The sequence below is a fragment of the Mastomys coucha genome, unplaced genomic scaffold, assembly GCF_008632895.1.
Source record: "Mastomys coucha isolate ucsf_1 unplaced genomic scaffold, UCSF_Mcou_1 pScaffold18, whole genome shotgun sequence".
Lineage (NCBI taxonomy): Eukaryota > Metazoa > Chordata > Mammalia > Rodentia > Muridae > Mastomys > Mastomys coucha.
Window position 1 is genome coordinate 75,084,091 of NW_022196900.1, and position 22,678 is coordinate 75,106,768.

General features: G+C 45.3%; 1 protein-coding gene across 12 annotated transcripts in view; it reads left to right on the forward strand.

Annotated features, from left to right (window-relative positions):
- Nucleotides 1-22,678, forward strand: part of Eri3 (ERI1 exoribonuclease family member 3) — a 127,768-nt gene that overhangs the window by 20,559 nt on the left and 84,531 nt on the right. For 6 of the 12 annotated variants that reach the window (XR_004121026.1, XR_004121024.1, XR_004121025.1 and 3 more), the window contains exons 4-8: nucleotides 5,577-5,588; nucleotides 5,756-5,887; nucleotides 11,848-11,964; nucleotides 18,230-18,289; nucleotides 22,240-22,331. Coding sequence is in view for 9 of the 12 variants with exons in the window: in XM_031378374.1 (XP_031234234.1) it covers nucleotides 5,577-5,588; nucleotides 5,756-5,887; nucleotides 11,848-11,964; nucleotides 18,230-18,289; nucleotides 22,240-22,331 (413 nt within the window). In the remaining 3 variants the exon portion in view is untranslated. The remainder of the gene's footprint in view (nucleotides 1-5,576; nucleotides 5,589-5,755; nucleotides 5,888-11,847; nucleotides 11,965-18,229; nucleotides 18,290-22,239; nucleotides 22,332-22,678) is intronic. The other 6 variants (XM_031378381.1, XM_031378382.1, XM_031378383.1 and 3 more) reach the window with 1 other exon arrangement.

Below are 22,678 nucleotides of genomic sequence, written 5' to 3' on the forward strand. Positions count from 1 at the left end.
TTCTACCTTCCCTAGGGTTTATACCTTTAAGCTGCCGTGATGTATAGTTCAGCTGTGGAGTTGCCTTGGGGTGGAGCCAGGAATTTTCCTTGGGGAATGTTGGGTCATTGGTAACGAAATCACCACATAATTTAGTGCAAATCAGGAAACATCTCCCCTGGCCTCTTATTATCCCGGTGGTCTCTCCAGGGCACAGACAGCTGTTGGACTGCAGATTTGCTAGGCACCAGGCTAAGTTTGTTGGTAGGGAAGAGCCCCAAAGAATAGGAGCATTGATATGTGGTGAATGACATCAGGGACTGTTAAGTAACAGTGACACTGTTACTAAGTGACACTGTTACTACTAGCTGTCTTTTAGGTTTTTGTTGGCTGTGATAAAACCAACTCAGTCAGCAAAGGAATGGGGAGGAGCTCATTTTAACCACCTTGGAGGCAATGAGAAGGCCTCTTTTGCTCTTTGGATAACAACCGCTGGGATAAAAGCCAAATAGGAGCTAGTGCCTACCCTCAAGGAGCTGAGTTGAGGAGAGCGGGTGCATATGTAACCATCAGGCAGTGCACTGTCATTGCAGGAAAGCATGGGGTAATGGATGGGAGCCATCTACAGACTCACAGTTCTCAGGAGGGGCAAACAGACTTTATATTGTGAGAAATTTAGGAGACCCGAAGGGCCATGTAGGCCTGAGGCCTCACAACTGTTGCAGCATGGATTAACTCCCCATCCCCCCTCCAAACAAAACAAAACAAAACAAAACCAGGGGGTTTTAAAAGAGGAAAATATGTTGAATTGGCTTAGTTCTGGGAGCAGGGAAAGTCTGGATTTTAGGCTAATTTGTCAAAATGTTGAAAATGAGTAAGAACAGGTGATGGATGAATTTGAGTCCATTGAAGAGTTCACAGTTGAGTTAGTTGGATTGTTTGTATTAGTTCCGTATTCTTTCTCACATTCAAGTTAGAAGCTCCTATTGGGATGCTTGTGAGTGAGAGTACTAAGTTTGGAAGATGTTTAGGAATTTGAATCAATAAAGTCTGGACATAAAGGATGAGGGTCAAAGCGAAAAAAAATTAGAGTTTTTGTTGGATATGACAAAGTTAACTAAGTCAGCAAAGGGATGGTGCTGCTGGGGGTGGGGGAGGTCAAGAGATGAGGCTCTGAGGACTTCTTAGGGAGGCCATGCTGGATGTCAGCTGTCGTTGATGGGTGGGTGGAATGCTAGATCTCAAGGGAAAGACAGTTTCTGGACAATGATAGGATGTCTTCTCACAGAAAGTACTGGGAAATTGTAGTTGGATCTGCTAGAACACACCTTAAACAGACCTGGGAGGTTTAGACCCCTTAAATAGAAAAAGGGCAGTGTTGTTAACATTGAGAGAGTGTGTAAAAGAAGGATTAATGAAGAGGAGCCCAGGTGACTGGAACTCTGGGAAGCCAAGGAGAAGTGGTACTGTGGGGAGTGTCAGCCAGGGGTGCTTGACTCCTCCTATGGATTGCATTTCTCTTACAGATCCATCTCAGGTGTTTGACATGAGGAAACCTGTATTAGGTGATGCTTTCTCCACTGTGTCTTGTTGGGAAACAGGATTCTGCATCTTTTTGATTAAGATGCCATTGGGATGATTATTTTCTATCCTCTTATCCTTGGTGTTCCCGATGCTAAAAAGCCCCACGGCATTACATTTATGTGATGAGTTCTGAGCTCTGGCGGTAAAAATTGAACCATAGCCTAAAAACCCATGACTTGAGTGTTCCTAGATTGACATTCATGCTTCCCTTCCCCCAAGGCTGGCAGCCTACAACAAAACAGCCAGCAGGCAGTGAATCAGAACGGAGTCTCTGGAGGGGAGACAGACATCCAGGAATCCCTTGGTAGTGAAGTAGGGGTGCCTTGGAATAGTCTGCTGTTTGGGTCCTGTTCTCAGATGATAGAGTTGGTCAGTGGGAGGTATACCGATTTTTGGTTAGTAGAACAGTGCTTTTACATGAGTGGTCCCACTTTTCTTCTGGAGGCTGTGCTCAATGTTTAGTCCTGGGGAGCCATTCCAGCCAAGAGCTCATTCAAGGGCTAAATTGTGGCAGGAACTCTTCTTTGGAAATCCCCATATTACTACAGGTAGAGAGCCCATAGTGCAAACTGGGCATCGTGTTACTCATCTCTAATCCCAGCACTCAGGAGACAGAGGCAGGCAGAGCTTTGTGAGTTTGAGGCCAGCCTGGTCTCCTTAGTGATTCAGGACAGTTAGAGCCACATAGTGAGATCTTATCTTGGAAAAAAAAAAAAGTCAAATCAAATCAAAACAAAAAGAGTCCATAGTGCAGTGTGCATGGGGGAGGTTGAAAGTAAAGTTAGTAAACTAGAAGTGGAATTTCCAGTGTATTGTTGAGTGAAAGGACAAAACAGAACGAGCACTGTAGTCCCTGGATGAAAGAAAGATGTTCCAAGGATCTAAAAATGGACATGGTAAAACCTGTTAAACACAGTATGTAAGAGAGATGTTAGTAGGCTGGGTTAAGGTGGTGATGGTAGAAATGGAGAGAGGATATGTGTTGTAGCCCTTAGGTGTGCTGGGTAAGAACAAGCTTGGGAGCAATGTTTGTCATAGTTCTAAACTCTATTGGATTCTAGCTCCCTGGGAGTCGTGGTGCTAAGTGATTTGGTAAGGAACAGAGTATACAGTCTGTAGATGTCATAATGGGTACTCTGAGTTAAGGAGCCACATCAAGGGCATACAGGACATACAACAGCTATAGGTAAGTTCCTTTAAGGTAAGGTAGGTGGCTGTCTCTTTGAGATAAATTTGAGGTACTGTTTTGCATTGATCTCGAAGAGGTAGCTACTAATGATAACTGGTGAGAAAGTTGGGGATCCTGCTCTTCCAAATTGTTACAAAGCTTACAGCTCTGACCTGATCTCGTCCCTCCTTAGTTTAGGACCGAGTTTCGTTTGTTCCCTTGTACTTCTCCCAGCACTAACAGCATTGAAAAAGCCAACTGGTCAGCTGAAAGGGATTAATGTGCTAGAAGCAGGGAAGGGTCTCTCAAGATCACACATGCCATTTGGGCAAGGTCTTTTTCTGGGAAAGTTGCCTGATACTAGTGATCTAAGAACTATCAGCGTCTACACCATCTGCCAGCTTGTTAGAAATGGAGTGTCAGGCCCCACAGACCTAAATAGATTTGAAGTTTGACAAGACCTTCAGACAGTTCAGTTTGAGGAGTACCTCCGAGGTTTTCAAACTGCAGTATCAGAATCAGCTGAGTGACTGCTTAGAGCCAGGACTACTGGCCTCAACACCAGGGCTTTGGGCTCACAAAATCTGTGGTAGCCGGGCAGTGGTGGCGCACTCCTTTAATCCCAGCACTTGGGAGGCAGAAGCAGGCAGATTTCTGAGTTCGAGGCCAACCTGGTCTACAGAGTGAGTTCCAGGACAGTTGGGGCTACACAGAGAAACCCTGTCTCGAAAAACCAAAAAGCAAACAAACAAACAAAAAAAACCTAAAAAAAAAACAAAAAACCAAAAATAACAAAAAACAAAACAAAACAAAAAACAAAAACAAACCCAAAATCTGTGATAAAAGCTAGAAATTTGCTTTGTTCCTCTAAATCAGCAGTTCTCAACCTGTGGGTCATGACCCCTTTCACAAGAGGTTACTACCTAAGACTGTGGGAGATCACAAGTATTTACATTATGATTCATAGCAGTATCAAACTCACTGTTATGAAGTAGCAACATAAATAATTTTATGGTTGGTGTTACCATAACATGTGGAACTATATTAAAGGGTTGCAGTATTAGGAAGGTTGAGAACCACTGACCTAAATCATTTTGTTTCCCTTGAAGAAATAACAGGGACACCCCCCCCAACTCTTTAACAAGATGGAGAAAAGCATTCTGTTGTTGGGAAGGACACTTACTCTTTACAAGGCACAGTTATGTGCTCTTGGTGATTTTGTTTGGTTTCAGTGCTGGGGTTTGAATGCAGGACCTCAACTACATGAGTACTCTACTACTGAGGTATGTTGATAGCCCAGGAATTTACGTTTTTTTTTTTTTTAAGATTTATTTATTTATTATATGTAAGTACACTGTAGCTGTCTTAAGATACCCCAGAATAGGGCGTCAGTTCTCATTATGGATGGCTGTGAGCCACCATGTGGTTGCTGGGATTTGAACTCAGGACCTTCAGAAGAGCAGTCAGTGCTCTTACCCACTGAGCCATTGCTCCAGCCCCAGGAATTTACGTTTTTAACAAATTCTCATTGGGATGCTGTCTGTGGTACTAGCTTTTTCATTCATAACATAGGGAGTGATTCTTGCCAGTTTAGGAGGGTGTGACACCACCTCAGCCATTCAGGGAGAAAAGGACTGATGGGCCTAGCTGTCTAAGCTTTCAAGTCTATCCTGCTAGCACAGCTGCCATGCTGTCACGTGTGGACCGAGAACAGGGAGCCCATGGGCTACTCCTTAGGGATGAAGCTTCTAGGCGTACATAAGTGGTATTTGGGGCTATGATAGGATTACTGAGCACAGTCTCCTGAGGCCTAGCCCAGCCAGCTTCTCTGGGCTCCTACCCAATTACCTGAGTGGGCCTGTGTCTGCCTCATTTCTTCACCCTGCTATCCTTCATTCTTTCACCCCAGCTACTGTGTCTTCAGGGCAATCTATAATTGATTGGAAAAAAAATGAGTCTTTGTGTAGCCAAACTCTGATATATCTTGTAATTCTGAATAAGTTAGATGACTTTTCCCCAGTTTATCACAAGACTAACTGAACAGGATTTAGCTGCATGTGTCCAAGCCCCAAAGTGAGGACTCTGGCCTCTAGATTAAAGAGAGCTGAGGCAGAGGCTATTCTGTTCAGGACAAGATAGCATAGTGACTGAGAGCATAGGCTTCATAACTGGGCTGTTTAGAGCTGAGTTTTTCTTCTACCAAGTATGCATAGTGTGACCCTGGCTAAAGTGGCTTATGCTCCTTGTACTTCAGTTGCCTTATTGGGAAGGTGCGGTTAGTTATAGGAGGATGCAATGAACTTAAAGTACATGTCTGTGCTTCAGACAGTGCTTACATGTAGCCGTATGTGACAGTACTTAGTAGAATTACTACCTTTGACCCATGGTTTATAGGAGGCTGTTGGAGCATAGCAACTGACTGGGAGGCCAGCCTTACTTCTCTGGTTTTGTACAGACTCTTGAGATAGATACCATACTGGAATGCTAAGTCAAGATTTCTACCCTGTTTTATTACCATGACAAACTTAAAACTAACTCCAAAGAACTCTTCCCTTTCATAACCACAGATTTGTTTTATTAATTACATGATTACAATACAAACTTATGTATGTATGTATGTAACCACAAAGAAGTGATTGAGTTGTTTGCTGTCCTAAAGGTGAGCTTTACAAATCCCTGATAGTTGATGTTACTCAGCACATGTAAAAATATTCAAGTTGAGTCATGTGTACATGTAGAGAGACAGTGGTGTGTATGCTGGGGTGAGGATACAGTTTTAACACTTTTGATCTCCTTCACTTACTGATATATAGGCTCATTTTTGATTTTTTTTTTTTAATTTCAGATTTTAGTAAAGGTAAGTTATAACTCAGACTATACTCCCACTCCTTAAAGAATTGCACTGTCTACTCTCAGCCTTGTTTTTACATTTTAATGGCTTTGTGGGGGTCTGTGGAGATGGGTGGAAGGGAACATATAGGTGAAAAATCAGCCTTTTAAAGCTCTGTTTTTTTCCCCCCGTTGCTTGTCCCGAAACTTCGAGCATCAGCTCTCATCTGTCAAAGTGTAAATCAGCAATTAAAACCCAAACAGCCAAATGCCAAAGATGACCCGAAGCACAAAGCAACTGACAAACAAGTCCGGACAAATCGACGGGTAATTTATAAGCTTTGCCCTAAAATCTAATTATTTGGCAATTCGAATTTGCAGCCAGCCAGGGCTCGGCAATAAATTTAACCCGCCATAAATTATTTAGGAGCAGGCTGTGGTGTAAATCAAAACCACGAGTGTTTGTTTAAGAAATAAGCTCCTTGTGCATAAAATGCCCCCCCCCTCAAGAAACTGTTAGGCAAATCATGCCCAGTGCGTCCTCATTCTTCCCGATGAGCAGGAGGCTCCCCCACTTACCCCAGAAAGGGGTATCTCTATATCAGACTGTATCTAGATCTGATAGCCAATGGATAAGCCCTACATGTTTGCTGTTTGTGGTTAGGTTGCCTCTGGATTTTTACCAAATACTTTAGTACAGGAGATAGAAGGAAAGGATAAATTGCTTGTCATTATCTCTAAATTGAGGAAATGTCTGTTTGCTCTTCTTAGATTCATTTGGGCAAGGTATGAAAATGATCTTCTCAGTCTCATGTTTCAGACGAGATCACAGAAACATCAGCTCAGGTTGAGAAGAATTTGTGCTTTGGAAAAATGGGATAGACTGCTACTTTAGTAACCCTTGCTGCCGATTCCAGTGGTCAGCTGAGCCCTCTCTGCTGACTGACTTCTGTTGTCTTACTGTCTTCGAGCATAGCCTAATCTCTACAGATAATTTCATACTCTAAAAACAAACCCTACAGATTTATTTCCTGTAATCTTCAACAGTTGGGTATGAACTGTCACTTGAAGTGCCCTTGCAGTCTTGTCCTATTTATTAAGGGACCCACTGGGGCTCTTAGTTGGTCAGTTTTAAATCAAATGGCCTTAAAACCTGTGTTCTAGCTTGCTTTTGTAGGAAAAAGCAAGTGAATATTTGCTTGGTGCTTCCTTTGTTTTCTCTCCCTTCTGGGAGAAAAATTGCAACTGGCATTTTACTGAGTGAGACAGTGAGTAAGTGCAGCAGGGGGGAGAACCTTGGATACTTAGAAAGTTCCACATTTGGAGGGTTTTGTCCTTAGTTGTCAGTTATGGCCAATTCCCAACCACCATCCCCAGACCAACTGTATTAATTTACTCTGCCCTCGGACAACTGAATGGTATAAAATAACCTGTACCTGTTCCAGTTTTTATACCGACAGTGGTGTATTCTAGAGACATCTGGTCCCAGGCAAACTAGACAGTTTGGCTAAATCTGGGATTCAGTGGTTGGTAGCAGTTGAGAAAGGAAGCTGTTCAGAGGTATAAGAATGGGTGACTCTAGTAGACATTGCCTTGGGGTGCTCTGAATCTGGCCTTGAATCTGGAGCCACCATTTACCTTGTCATCTTAGGCAGATCACCTCCCAGATCCTGTGGAAAATCCCAGAAAGCAGATTGTTTTCTGGTTGACAGATACTAGCTCTGTCTCCTTTTTGTCAGTTCCTTCCTGTTTGCACACAACAAAAGTTGAGAAAGGGAGGACCAAGAGGCAGGTGCCAGAGATGCACAATGAAGGCTCAGGTTTCTCCCTTCCTGAACTCAGCCTGGTGGCCCCTGTCTGGCCACAGAGCAGGAGACTCTTCAGGAACATTCCTCTAGGACTTCTACCTAGGCCATCCACACACGCTACCATTGGGGTGTTGAGGAATGTGCTGAGTCTCCTACAGAACAGTCAGTCCTACTTGTCTCTTTTCCCCCTCCCTTTTTGGAGTCCCAGCTCTGTCCTTTACTAACAACATTGTTGACAAGGGACCATCACATCTTGAACCTTAATTTATTGTGAAATATCAGCAGTAATGATTTCCACCTAGTAAGTTGTTTAGAGGATTAAGATAATTTCTGTTAGCCCTTAGCAGAGTGTCTACCACAGAGGAAACAAGAAACAGAGGGAACAGGATGATTCCATTCTCCACACAGCAGAGAGTATTGGAGGTCATCTCCTTTTGTTCTTTTCCCCAGACTCTTGAGCGTGCTGAGAGAAGTACCAGGCCTCACTCTTGTGCCTCTTGGGATGTCTGCTAAATAGTAGGTGCTTAACAGTATAGGTTTATGATCTGATGCTGGTGCTGACGACATGACCCATCTCCTAGGGTTAGTGAGCCTAAAATAAGAAAGTGAATGGGAAAGAAGAAAAGCCTGACACTTGGTATGTCCCTCCACTGTTGATTGTTTGCTCGATTGTGATTTCTGCTAATTCAAGCACTTCTCCAAGTCATAAGTTACTCACCTCTTCAGCTCCACTCTATCTAACATAGTAGCCCCCTGGTAGTTGAATTGATGTGCATGGCATAGGGAGATAAAAGAATTATGGAACTTTTCTTAGAAGTTGGATAGGGGCCTTATGAATACAGACTGGGTCTTCTTTCCTCAAACAAACAACTCTCTCTTTTTTTTTCAGGGGATTAATAGAATTGGGCAAGGGAAAGGAAGAGGAGCAGGGATAGTGCTGTCATTATCTGAGAGCAACCAGAGCTAAAAGCTAGCACTTGATACCGTCTACCTGTAGCATTGGGCGGGGCAGGGTTGGGGGGTGGGGTGGGTGGTGTTGTCTTTGACCATTATCAGTAAAAACAGTCTAGGAAGTGTTTGGCATGGCTCAGGCATACCTGATGCATAGGTATGCCAGCTTGGTGCAGCATAGGGTTCTTCTCCATGACTGTGCTGTGGGGTCAGAATGTGGGGCTTACTGGACAGTATGGGGCAGAAAGAAGTTATCTATAAGATCTTTCTGCTCTGACCCCTCAGAAGGTCTTTTTAAATTTTTATTTGTAATTATGTATGAGTATGTGAGAGTGTGTACATATAAGCACAAGAGCACTTATAGGTCAGAGGCTTCAGATCTCCTGAACTTAGTTACAGTGGCTGTGAGCCACCTGATGGATGTGAGCACTGAGAACTGAATTCAGGTTTTCTGCAAGAGCAGTGCATGTTCTTAACGGCTAAGCCATCTCCCCAGCTCCATTTAAAACAATTTTTTTGTGTTTGTTTTGTTTTTAAGAATCTTTAAAGAGTCTTCTGCCACAAGCTCCTCTTTGCATCTCAGTGGTTCAGAGGAATAGGTCCTGTGCAGTCATGTTACAGTTCCTGATGCTTCTGAGGGAAGACTCCAGGATAGTGGCCATGTTGTGTATATGTGGTTCCTGTGAGTCCCTCCTGATTTTTGAGGACTAGGCCCGGCTCACAGGCTGATCTCAACGTGTCCTGAGCCTTGAGTTTAGGCATCTTGGGGGTTGCTTTCTTTCTTTTTCTTCCCCCCTACCCCCTATAGGAGCTGAAACAGGTCTCAGTAAGGTGAATTTGTTCACTAGCTCTATGTCCCTATGATTAAAGGAACCATTAGCAGGAGAGTCTGAATGCTGAGCTTCAGTGGGAGATCCAATACTGAGTTTTCAAAGCCTGCTGAGAAAGCTGATACAGTTCTGGTCAGAGCAAGAGCTGAAGCACGTTCTGTTTTATAATACTAATGAAATTCCAGATTTGTAATAGCATTTCACATATCTAAAACAAACCGTGTGCTTGTAAAAAAGTAGAAAGAGATCAACTTTAAGCCATACATTCTTGGTAATAGAGGTTTTTTCCCCCTATTTATGTTTGATAGATATTTTTGTTTCCAGAGGAATGTCAACTCCTAATTTCATAATGTATCACAGGCTTAAGAAAATTGAATTTAATAAAAGCCAAAGATGAATGGCATCCTTAAAGGTCCCAACACTTGTCTTTATTAGCAGGACAAACTGCAGGTCTCCAAACACTGTTTCTTTCCAAATGAAAGTTTAAATGAAAAGTACAGTTGTGTCACAGGTTAAATCTCATTTCGGGCCTAGCTAACATTGTTAGTGAGGAGCTGCTGTATTTGTTTCCTTGGACACAAGGCAGCCAAACTCACCAGGCTGTGGAGCTCTTTCTGTGGGGGTGCGGGGGGAGTGTTTCTCCTATTTAGTAGAAGGATTTATGATTCAGGGGTTATGGGGGGGAGGTGTCTGACCCATGAACCACAGCTTTTGGGAACTGTGGATATGTGAAGTTTTAGGAACAGTGTGTATGGTATATGTGCGAATGCTCAACTTAGTTCTCCATAGCAAAACTTCCCTTTGCTTGGGCTGCTTTATAGTACTTTATGGGGGCGAAGACTTACCAGTTAGAGAATGAGTCCTTCACTCCACTGGGGAAAGCTGTCTGTTAGCTGGCCTGAGGAGCAGCCTGGGCCTTCTTGCCCTTACCTTGCAGCCATTTTGCCCTTCCTGTGTCTGGTAATAAGTTCTCTCCTGCTTCTTCATCTCTGGGGATCAGCCCAGGGGGACCAGGTAAGCTCCCATCAGCTAATGAGTCTGGTTGAGTGACCCTTTTACAGGGATATTTACATTATGATCCATATAATAGCAAAATTACAGTTACTAAGTAGCAACAAAAATTATTTTCTGGTTGAGGGGTCAACACAACCTTTAACTGTATTAAAGGGTCACAACATTAGGAAGGTTGAAAACCACTGGCCTAGAGCTACCCAGGCAGCCAGAACCTTTAAATTTCTCTTACATGAAATCTAACTGCATTGATTTGTTTTTCAATCTTACTGTTATGCTTTGGATTGAAATAAATACTTTAAAAAGACAGGTCCATAATATTAGTGGATGTATTTCCCAAGGTTGGCAGTTGTCTTCCTTGGGACATAAAGGCAATTGACAACTTTCTGTTTTCCTTGCCTACTGATTCCCTGAGTGTGGTCAGGAGTAGTCAGCCGTGGTGGTTTCTATATTGCTCTTCCAGGTTGTCTCTGCCTTGGCTTTGATGATTCTAGGAGGATCTTCTCTAGAAAGAGGGTTCTGGGGTACGCATGCCCCTGGAGCGGATTGTTGGAGCCCTGTGTGGGCAGAACTCCCTTTTGTCTCTGCAGTGTAGGCTTTTTTCACATGCTAATTTTACTTGGAAGATTTTGCTTTTATTTATTTTTTTATTATTTCCTATTTGTCTCTTCCAGATGTTTTCAGGGCAGTTTTTTTTGTGTGTGGGTGTTGTAAACTAATTCCATTCATGTTTTAAAAATTTATGAAAGCGCTAATAAAAATGTCAAAGTGGTAAAAATGTTAGCTTTTCCTCTGCTTTGATTAAATTTTGCAAACTGTTTTTGAATATTAAAAAGCAATATATTTTTTTATTCTCTCCCTTTGGTTTCCCTCTTCTCTCTGGTGCGCGTGCTCTCTCCTGCCCTCTCCCCCCTCTGGTGCATCCCTCCCTCTCCAGGAACGATGTATGAGGCGTGCTGCACAGCCAGCATTCTGCAAGCCTGTTTGCACACCAGGACCTTGGTGCTGTGCATCTCTATTAAATAACGGAGACAAATTAATCTTAGAGACACCAAACAAATTGTCACTCCTCCTCCTTCTCTTCCATTACCTTCCAGCAGACTGGGAAGGGCTTGCTAAGCGGTTGGGCGGGTAGGGGCAGGCAAAGGGGAGTGTGCAGTGCTTGAAGGGAAAGGTGGGAGGCACTGACCTCTATTAACTTGTGTTGCATGTTCTTGTCTCTGATATCCCCTTTGGCTTTATTTTGGGAGTTTGTTTGTTTGTTACTTTTTTTTTCTCACAAAAACTAATGAAGACCTCGCCCCCACCCTCTGAAGCATCCCACACCACCACTGGCAGTGTTTCATATAAGGAAGTCTGTGCTTGCTTACCTGGAGATCCAGACAGTTCAGGACAGCAGCCAAGGCAAGAGATGGAAGGCCTTTCTTTGTCTTAGAGGATCATCCGAATGGGCCTCTGTGAGGGAAACAGACAGAGTGTGCCACTGTCTTCCTTCCCTACAATGATGAGAAGGCTTTAGCAGTGTCAGCAGTGGGATTGTAAATGTTGATATCACCTCTCCTAGCCTTGGGTTTGAGCTGGCAGAAGGAATGAGCCACAAACACTCATTCTTTCTTGGCTTGGCATAGTTATTTAAAATGGTTGACCAAAATAACTTACCTTCTCTTCTGTCTCTTTGGCATTCTAGGAAATCATTGAGTTCCCCATCCTGAAGTTAAATGGCCGAACCATGGAAATTGAGTCTACCTTTCACATGTATGTCCAGCCTGTAGTCCACCCACAGCTTACCCCCTTCTGTACAGAGGTAAGGGCTTCTGGGAGAGGAGCTTCGGGATTGTTGGTTTATGCAGGCCACTTAGGGAAAGCTAGGTCCAGTCAGTGCTTAAGGCTAGAGCCCAGCAATGGCTTTTCACTTTACTTTAGTCTGTGACTGCATGAGTATCTGTCCCCAGGGACAGCCGTGATACAGTTTGCCCCAGATTCCCCAATGTTTCCCTTTCCTTCATGTTCTCAGTATTCCTGGCAACTGGACACTTGGAGTCAATCTCAGAGTAGTATGGGACCTCAGGGACCTCAGGGACTTCAGGGACTGGGGTTCTTTCCAGTTCCATCCTCAGTAGGGTCTGTTTTGCAGCCTTGGAATGAACTGTTATGTTCAGGTTTTCTTAGCTTTCTTCCTGAGATGTTAATGTTGCTCTGTCCTGCAAAGCGAAGCATGGCTTTCCCACCAAGGACAGAGAAGGTAGGCTGGCCAGGCTGAGTGTCCAGCCTGGGTTTGTGCTGCACTTGGCTACCTTGCCTGCAGATCAGCACTGGCCCCATTTTACAGAGCTGAGATGTTGATAATTGCTGGAGGTTTAGAAGAGCTATCATCAGAGTGGAGGGAGTCCAGCTCCTGAGAGGGCTAATTCTCAGAATGGTGCATTGATTGATACCGTCTGTGGCCATTTTCTATAGTGTGCCCTGCCAGGCATTCTGTGGTAGAATCACCAGTCAGGCATGCCTGGCAGCAAAGGTGACAGAAAACATTAATTTGGAGCTGAGATATATTGAGCCTTTGTGCCTTCATATAAAGACCTCCTTTCTACACATAAGTGAAAGTAGGGGAAAGAAGTACTTGGGGAAGCCTGGACAGTTGTTGTGGAAGAGGCTGGGGAAGGGCCTGCAGGTTGCAGTGGGTGTTCCAATGGGCCCTGAGGCTGACTAGTTCAGATAATGGAGTCTCCAGAGCTGCTCCTGAGTTGTGACCCAGCTCGACCTTTTATGGCAAGTACACATCTGCCCAGATGTCCATTCTCCTAAGCCTTTCACTCCAGCTCATGATGTTGAAGCTTTCCATCATTTCCCCCTTTCCCCTGGAAATTGCCTTTCCCACCAGAGTGAGTGGCTAGTTTGCCCTTTGCCCGCGTTTCGAAAGTCACTGGTGGAAGGTTATACTAGCCACCACCTAAGACCCCCATTGGCCTGCAAGCTGTGCCACACCCTCTTACCATCTAGATACTATCCAGACCACCCTGGTTAGCTTAGCTTTGGGGAACAAATGATCTGGGAACATTTAGACTGGTGTGGCGCTATGAGGCCACACTGCCTGGTATGGACCAGAGACCCAGATCTTGGAGTAGTTGCTGCCTCTTCAGGAATGGAAAGTGCTGCTGGGGCCAGCCTTAGGCAAGAGTAGGTGCTCTGGAATGGGGAATATCCTCCAGAGTGGGGATGGGAGGTGCCCAGAAAGCATCCTTTTCTTCTTGACAGTTATACCCAAAACCATCCATAATGGGAGGGTAGTGAGGGTGGGGTCCTGTGTTGGAATCCTGGCTCCACAACTGTTCTGAAGACAGAGATCTGGCTGTGAGGCATTGGGTTGATATCTCAGCACTCTCCAACCCCTGGCTCCTGCTGTCCCGACCCACTGTAGTGTGCCCTGTGCTTTCTTGTGCTCCAGGCCTGCTTAGGTTTGCAGCCTTCCATGGTACACAGCCTGGATCATGCTTACCCCAAGTCACATTGATCCAGCAGCTTGTACTTTTGATTATTTATCTGTTTTGCTACTCTGTAATGAGTTCTTGGAGTGCTGAACTAGACCTGTCTGTTTTTGCTTCTATTTCTATGAGGGTCTAGTTCCATGTGTGCTCCATAAACAGGAACATTGCCAAGGAGGTAAGCTACTATACTGTTGACTTGGCCTTTTATTTTTTTAAACAAAAACAAAAAACAAAAAACAAAAACAACAAAAAAACAAAAAACAAACAAAAAAATTAGGGAGGGAATGCACATGTGCTGCAGTGCATGTTGGACAAGGGCAGCTTATAGGAGTTGGTTTTCCTCACTGTACCTTTCATGGTTTGAACTCAGGTTCTCAGGCTTGAGGGTATGTGCCCTTATTGGATGAGCCATCTTGGTGGCCTCTGACTTGTCATTTTGAGTGAGTCAAGTCTCTTTGGAAAACCCTACATTACCTCCGTGTTGCTCTGACTCCATCCCAGCTGTAACTAGGTCTTGAGAAGAAGTATGGATACAGGAGGAGGCTCACCCGCCCTCGCAGTACCCAGTTTTAGGATAGCATTGGGATTAACCTACCCAGAGATGTATGAATCTCTAATAAATCTCTAATAAGTGTGTGAGCAGTGGTCTCAACACCTCTAGCTTGGACCCAAATGGCTCCTCTAGCAGAGCCTGTTTCTCAAGTACAAGAGATTTTTAAGAACCCTAGTATGGTCAGGCGCAGTACATGTGCCTATAATCTCAACACTCTTTAGTCAGAAACAGGAGTATAAGGGGTTCAGTGCCAGCATGGACTACAGACAAGCAAATAGCTCAGCATGATGATCCTTGCTTGTAATCTCTGTACCCAAGAGGCTGAGACAGGAGGCTGGGAGTTGGAGGCCATCCTAGATTAACCCAGTAAGTTCAAGGCTGTAATACCAAGGCCTGGGGCTATGTAATAACTCTGTCTCAAAAAAAGCATAAGTCAAAAAAACCACCCAAACAAAACCTCTAACCTATGTGCATATATTTGCGAGTATGTTTGTATAGTGTTGGACCACAGAGAGAATGGCCTGAACAGGTCTGGAGTCCTACACAAGTGCTCATGCTGCTTTGTGAGAAGGGTCTCAGCCTCCTGAGGCATTGCCTCAGTTCATTGACACTCATCCTGAGCCACATTCTGGTAGAGACAGGGGCATGGAAGTTCCTCTCTTGTGACTTCTAGAGTCTGTCCCAGCCTGTGAGCTTGGGCTTCAATAGCTAAGCTGCAGTGGCCCCTGGCCATGTATAGTCTTTTGTTGTTGTTGCTGTGAAAGAAAAAAAACAGAAATACCCATTTTGCTAAATGCCAGTAAAGGGCTTTGTCTTGCACCTGTACTTAAAAAGGGTGAGATTTATTGGCCTCTTTGTGTGAGGAGAAAAAGTGGGCCTGATTATCAGATTGCACACCAGAGACAAGTGCTTATGTAATCAACAAACTGTCTTGGTGTCAGAATACGATTGTGTTGGAGATAAACTGTGAAAGGAGACTAGCTGGCCGCTGACATCCTCTTGGCACTGAGTTTCCTGGCTGCTTTCTGGAGTTCCTACTGTTTCCAGTGAAGCTGGCTCATCCCTGGACAAAGCCCTCATATAGTGGGGGCACTGGGAGCCAGCAGTGTTATCAGTTAGGTCAGAAGTCCCTTCCTGTGGTCTCTGACTGGAGAAGTGGGAGTTAATCTGTAATTCCTCAGTGAAAGGAATCAGAGAGCACACATTAATTCGTTCTCCCACCTCTCCTACCTTAAGTGGTTAAGGCCTCTGAGCCCTGTTTAGCCTGTGAGCTTCTCAGCTTAACAAATACTTGGCTTTGCTCTAGTACCTTTCATTGCGAGGCTATGAAAGCCTTTTGCAAACATATATTAATCTAAGTGGTATGGGCTTAAAACTATACCATGAAGGATTTAAGTTAGGCCTAAGAACTTCCCAGTTAATTTTATACAGTAGTCTCTCTCCCTTACCATTTATGGCTTGCCTGTGTATGAAGTACAGGGACCAACTTTCTCAGTTTTATCCCCCTTCAGCCATTGTACACTGGCAGAGCTGGTAAGAGGTGGCTCATTCTTTGGGTAATAAGTCTATTCCCTCCAAGAACTCTCTCTGTCCCTTAAGACTATAAGGCTTCTCACAGAAGGCCATGTCTAGTTGAACCACTGTCCTCCAGGAACTCAGTGATGAGCCACCCTGGAAATGTGTGCCATCTAGGAAAGCATGGGGAGTGCAGCTGACCTCCAGGCCAGGCTTGTGATGCCTGGCTGCTGAGCTGTGGGGAGAGGTGGGCCTGATCCACAGTGAGGAGTTTTACAGCGTTCCAGCAGGATACTTAGGGTGGCCCCTGGTTTTCTTTTTAGGTGATGTGATTTTTTATAATTAATTAATTCTTTTTTTGTGGTGCTAAAGTTTGAACTGAAGGCCTTGAGTGTGCTAAGCCAGTGCTGTACTACTAAACTAAGGTCTAATGTTTCTTACCCACTTGTGATTTTCCCAGGGCCTAGGGGTACATGGGAGCTGACTTGCGTTCTGGGAGGAGGGGAGCTCTTGTTCTGTCCCTTTGTCTTTACATGTAAGACTCTGCGAAGCTCTCCAGCGTTGGGCTTTTTAACTGAAAATTTTAGTGAGTTACCCCGGGCGGGAGCAGAGAAGTAGGCCTAGGCCTTTCCCTAGGACTCATACTAGATGCAGACTGATGCTTGGACCCTGGAGCTTTCCAAGAAGTGGGAGTGGCTGTGGGCCTTTCCCACCACAGCCCTGACCCTTACCATCCCTCTATCCTGGAAGAATTTAGCAGGAAGGAATGAGACTGGGATGAACAGCTAAAGTCTAGCTGTCAGTCTGACTTCTGGAAGGTGGACCTGGAGTTGAGCTTGAGAGTCTACTTCTGACTGTTGGTCCCAATATGCCTGACAGAAAATCCAGGGCACCTGCCTGCCTGCCCTGGGTGTGGCTCTGGGCACTAGCCAGGCTGGGCATAGAGCCCTGTGGTGAAGAGGGCAATTCCATGAGCAGGGCTTTAGTGTACCCATGCAGGCTCCTGCTTCTCTGGCACATAGTAGGTGTTAGGAGAATGAATAAGAATGCTCTGTTCTCAAATTTAAACCTCCCTCCCATGCAAGGTGCCTCACCTTCCCTCTACCCAGCATGTAGCAGGAGACCAGTCTTTTTTTCTCTTTGACTCAGGCCCTCCCTCTGCTGGGCAGTTCTTTGGTCTCCCAAGCAAGGAAAGGGTGTGGAGGTGCCAGCCGGGTGGGCATGCTGTGGGTTAAAGCCTTGCAAAAGAACAGTGTAGTTAATCTTTCTAATTTATTTTCCTTTTAGACCATGGGAAGTCTGTAGGCAGCAGCTGTTACCCAATTAAAATACAGATTAATATAAAAACAGTTTCTGGAATATAAAATAGAGTGGCTGTGTCCTTACACTTCCTTAAAATACCACCTAATAATGACTTGATGAACTACAGAAACCCACCTAGAGGAATTCAGCATTCTTAAAATGAAAATTTCTTCCCTAAAAGGTGTGTATTACCATTCCATGTAAGTCACTATGAGAAAATAACCTTCCCTTTTAGAGCTGGCACTTTCTGTGACTTAGGTATTTGGTATTCATTAAATGTAATTATAGTTTAATTGGAGTTTTAAACCCCTTCCCCCACTTCAACAAAAAAGTTGTTTCCAAGCCAGCCGACATACTCTTGGTAAGAATAGCCAGGACATGGTAGCACTGTGCTGTCTAACTTAGTGTGCAAGATACAATGACGGCGGCATTGTGATTTCTAGCTAGTGTCCAGGACAGAGCCTCAGGATTTAGACTGATGGGAACTCTGCGCCTGCTCTGTGCTTGAGGGATATGTTTACTTCAGAAATAACAAAGGTAAACAACAAGCTTGCTTAAAGCTGGGCCTGACCTGGGCAGAACCTATGTCCTGAGCCAGTTTCTAGGCCAGAGTCTATACATTAGGCCTTTCTTTCCCATTGTTCACAGGTAGCCTAGCTTGGCTGGGCAATGTGGAGGACTGAGGTGTCCAGGTTTCCAAGTCTTGTCCTGTGTTACCCAATTAATATAAAAACAGTTTCTGGAATATCAAATAAGTGGCTATGTGCTTACACTTCCTTAAAAGGGTAAATGGGGGAAGTCCTGGATGGACAGCGGCTCAGAGAAAGGGAAGGATTCAGAACCAAGTATGTCTAGCTGGAGCACCCATTCACCAGGCTCCATGGGAGCTTCTGTGGTGCTGGAGCCTAATGTGCCTTAAGACTAATTTGTGGGATCTTATTAAACCTGTTGAATACAAAAGATATGTAAAATTAAAAGAAAAAAGTCCCCCAAATAAAAGTTGAAACATGCACGGAACCTGCCTTGTTGTTAGCATGTGTGTGGGCCCATTTCAGACAAGGCTGCTGCTGGCGACATCCATCCTCACAGGCTGCCTCTGAGCTTGAAGCATTGACGCCCCAGCCCTCACATTGGAGGAGGAATTGAGGGAACAGAATGGACCGTTCTTCCTTGTGTCTTGGTTGTCTACCCAAAGGCTGTGTTTTCTTTCTTTACAGCTCACCGGGATCATTCAAGCCATGGTGGATGGCCAGCCAAGCCTGCAGCAAGTGCTAGAGGTAGGTTGAATGACCTTTAAGTCCTGACCTCTGACCTCTTCCTGCTGCCTTTCTTTCCCTCCCCTCCTGAGAATGTTGCTGTATAATTTGACTATGATTATGGCTTGATTAGAATAACATTTGCTGTCACATCAGTGACATGCTGTTGAGAGTATTGAACCATTGATCTGTCATCTCCAGCTGTTCCCATCAGGGTTACTGACAAGATGTCCAAGTGCTGCCGGGAGTCAGACAGAGCCCCTTCACCCCTCCTCACCTGCCTGTGGCCTGTGCTGTCGCAGCCAAGGCTTGTGCTGGGTGGGCTGGGACAGAGGAGCTGCTTTGTAGCCTTATAGGATTAGCCCCTGGGACTCGAGGTGTTTTTGTTTAGCTTTGGTGTTGGCTTCCTGTGGCATGTGAGCACTTCATTAACTCACCCAGAACTCCCCATCGATGGCTTTTGTTTGCTGTCAGCTCCTCCAGGAGCTGCAGGCAGCCGCCTGCCCCACTGCTGCTTGCCGCTGGATGCGATGTGCCTGTCGGGTGCAGAGGCTGCACTGGGTAATGATTCCTAATCAGAATAATTACAACAATTGCCTATGTGAGGGAAATCAAATTAAAGACTTTAGAACTCTTGGCAGAGACCACACTTCTTGGATATTCTCCTCAGGGAACTGGGAAAGGTTAAGGCGCTGCTTCCTGGGCTCCAGCTAGAGGGAATAAGGAAGAGGCTCTTCTTGATCTTAGCCTACCCTCCCTTCACCCCTCCAGCCTTAGGGTTTTCTAAGAAGGGTTCTTTGACAGCGCTGCTCTGTAGAGGAGGGCAGACAAGAACAAGCCTGTGGATTTCATTAGGTGCTTTATTTGTTTTTAAGCCTCATAAATCTAAAACTTGGGCCATATCAATGTTCAGGAGGAATATCGATGGCACAATTGCATGGCAGGTGGACAGTGAAGATGTAGAGGTGTGGCATCAAAAGGGAGACACCTCCCCTTAACTGTCCCCTGGGAGAGAGTCATGGCCTGAACATCCTGGACACATCTGCATGGAGCAGGTCTGAGAGACAGGCTTAGCTACCTTGGTGGGAGTGGGTACTCTTGGTCTCTGGAGTGTAGAGTTCTAGGCATTTCAGCTCAGTTTTGGACATGGTGGGGGCGCTTGCGGTAGATGGCAGAAGGTAAAGGTAAGGTAAGGTAAGATAAGGTAGTTTCTCTTTGCTTCCTGACCTTCTGCCCTTTTGAGAGGTAGTCCATTGCTAGGACTGAGGGACTCCCTCAATATGGTTGCTCCTTGCCAGCAGTAGCCCCTAACAGCTTTGCTTTAATGGAGGATAGAGGGCACATAGCGTTTCCCAGGAATGTCTGTTGCTAGGTCCTGGCAGCTCCAAACTGGGGTGATTAAAGTAATGGTCAGAGTTGAGGGGAGATGTGGCGTTCACAAGAAACCTTTCTGACATGCCAGGCCAGCCCTAGAGTGGGGTGCTTGGAGTGTTCTGAATGTTACCCACTTCTGGGATTTTGTAGGTGAGGGGGAAGATTTCCAGCACCCATCTGAACAGAGTTTATGGAAGACAAGCACACCATACTCACCCTGTTAGTCCTCAGTCAGATACAGAACTAAAATCTTGTCCCAAACAAGGCAGCTAGCAAGATGCCTGCCTGATTTATCTATTTTGAGTAGAGCTCATGCTGGGCTCCGTATACTGTTAGTGACAGATTGGAGTTGTCTTGTAGTTCCTGTTGCCTTTTTTCATTTAGGTAGAGCAGGGAGGTCAAGCCTGTGTGTGGGCAGGCTCACAGTGGCAGATGCTCACTAAGTTTCTGCCACATGGTGGAGTATTAGGTGCCCCTTGGGGCAAAGCCGTGGCCATGCTGACTGAGTCACACTGGCAGTCCTGTCCTGTTCTGCTCTCTTCTTCCCCACTGTGAGTGGGGGATTGGGATGCTACCGTGTGGGACACTTACTTGAGCATATAGGTTTTATGGATTTAGGAAGCTCTGGGTTGATCTTATCTGTTCTCTTCAATGAAGTCTACCTTTTACGTGACCTTGGGTAAAAGATGTGATAGTGTATGGCTGCACATGTGTGCACATGTACATAAGGGATTAAGCTAGAGAGCTGAGGGAGGCAGTCACTCAGCAGAGGAACACCCAGACTCCCTGCTTAGGTTCCTTGGCTGGGGATGATGCTTAGGCATAAGTACAGACTGTGAAAGAAGGTTTAGAGACACTATGGTCTACCAGTATGTACCAGGGAGCAGCGCTTACATTCTGGGTAATGGACTGCCATAGAATTAGAGGGGGCCCTTGGTCTTATTACTGGGCGTCTCCAGCACCTCAGAAGTGCCAGGGAGCTAGCTATACCTGCTAGCTGGGCATTTTTCCTTAGGGCCCACATGTGCTCTCCATTCCTACTGATCACACAGCCCTCTGCAGTCTGTTCTAACTAGACCGCAGTTTTCTGCCATGTAGGCTTTGTTCTCACTAAACTTGCATCTGTTAATGTTTTCAGCCATCAAGGATCTATTGTTTTGAGTCAGGTTCTGCTATATAGCTTAGGCTAGTTTTGAACTTTCTGTGTAGCTCAGACTGGCTTCCAACTTGTAATCCTCAACTTCCCAGCTTCCCGACTATTGGAATTGCAGGTGTGTGCCAGCATACCTGGCAACACATTTGTACTGAGTAAAACTCTGGAACAGGACAGCCAATGAAGTGGAACTCCTGCTCTCTTACAGTCTGCTAGGGAAGACAGGTTTTAACTGTCACTTGAACAGCCGCCGCCATGCTGGGGCTCTTGTCAGGAGTGCTGTTAGTGTTCCTCCTGCAGTCCACTTGACAGGTCCATCTTCACCACCCTGTCTCTGTGAGCTCCCGTCCATTTTAGGGGAGGCATTTGATACATTACCACGTTTAATTCTCAGAACAACTCAGTAAGGATTGTCATCCTACCCAGTTGTATAGATGGAAGAAACTGAGGTTCAGTGGTGTTTAATGACTTTTAAATGACTTCCAGTCAACAACATAGCCAGGATAAGGAAGAGGCAAGGATTGGGACAGGATGTGTCTTACTTTTAATTCGGTGTTTCTAACTACTGTGTGATAGAGACTTAAAAAATAATCCTCCTATGCAAGTAGAAGCCATGGTATGATTGGTTGCACTCCTTCCCTGTGCCTGAGATCTTCTGAAAAATAGGCAGTGCTTCATGAATTCTTTATGACAATTCTCTTGTTTGTACTCCACTGTAAGTGCAAACAGTAAACCCAGCTGGAGGCATGAAGAGAAGGACTTGGGTGTGCTTGGGAATGGTTTCTTTCCCTGTGGTGCACTTGAGCTCAGGCCTCAGAATGCTCTACTGAATTTGAATCCTTCTGCTGGTTTGTAAAACTCTGAGCAATTAGATCAAGCAGCATTGCCTCACTACTGGGAGGGTACTTAGCCCATCAGTGGGACCTCCTTTGAAGGGAAGTGCGTTTTGTCTTCACCTGGTAAAGAAGTAGGTTTATAAGCACAGTTAGTAAGCACCTACTGTAAAAACGAAGAAGCACAGCGTGAGCAAGGCTACGGGGAAGGCCCTGTCTTGGCCTCCTTCTGCCCTGCTCTCAGGGCCCAGGACTGCTTGTGTCTACACTGGGCTATGCCTTTGTGTGACAGCCAAGGAGAGAGACAGTTAAGTCACAGAAGGGTGTTTGAACTGCTAGTTGGGATCACGGGCAGGCTGTCACACACAGACGGGTAGAGGAGCTTTCTCTCCCACCACACACAGACTGTGGTATCTCCCCGAAGGGATCATCCTTCAAGAACCTCTGTAGTCCCCAGCCAAGGCTAAGAGTACAGAGAGAAGCAGAGCTTGCCTGGGCGAGACTACCATTCCTCATGCTCCGGTTACAAGTGGCTTAGCTGTGTGTCACTGTTGCGCTATTCTTGGGCTCAGGGAAAAGGATCATCTCATTTGTTCTTGTGTACTTTCCAGAGGGTCGATGAGTGGATGGCGAAGGAAGGCCTCTTAGATCCAAACGTCAAGTCAATCTTTGTTACCTGTGGAGACTGGGACTTGAAAGTCATGTGAGTATGCAGAAGGCTGCTTTGCTTCAGGGCTTGGCATCTAAGAGACCAGGCATTGCCTTTTAGGGCTTAGGCGTTCAAGCCTGCTGGGCTGTAGGGTCCTTGGGTCTTTGAGGCCACCAGAGGTAGAGGAATGCTGGGAGCTGTAGCTTCTAGGCATCTCTGGAACAGGGCAGGGACAAGTTAGGGGCCCTGCTAGCACCGCTGTTGTTAACTCCTCCTGCCTCACAGCAGCTCTTCTGATTGCTGGCCTGTGTTACTGATCCAGGAGCAAGACATTAAAAGAGTATCTTGAAGGAAAAACCCTTTTTTTCTTTTCTTTTTTTTTTCTTTTTTTCTTTTTTTCT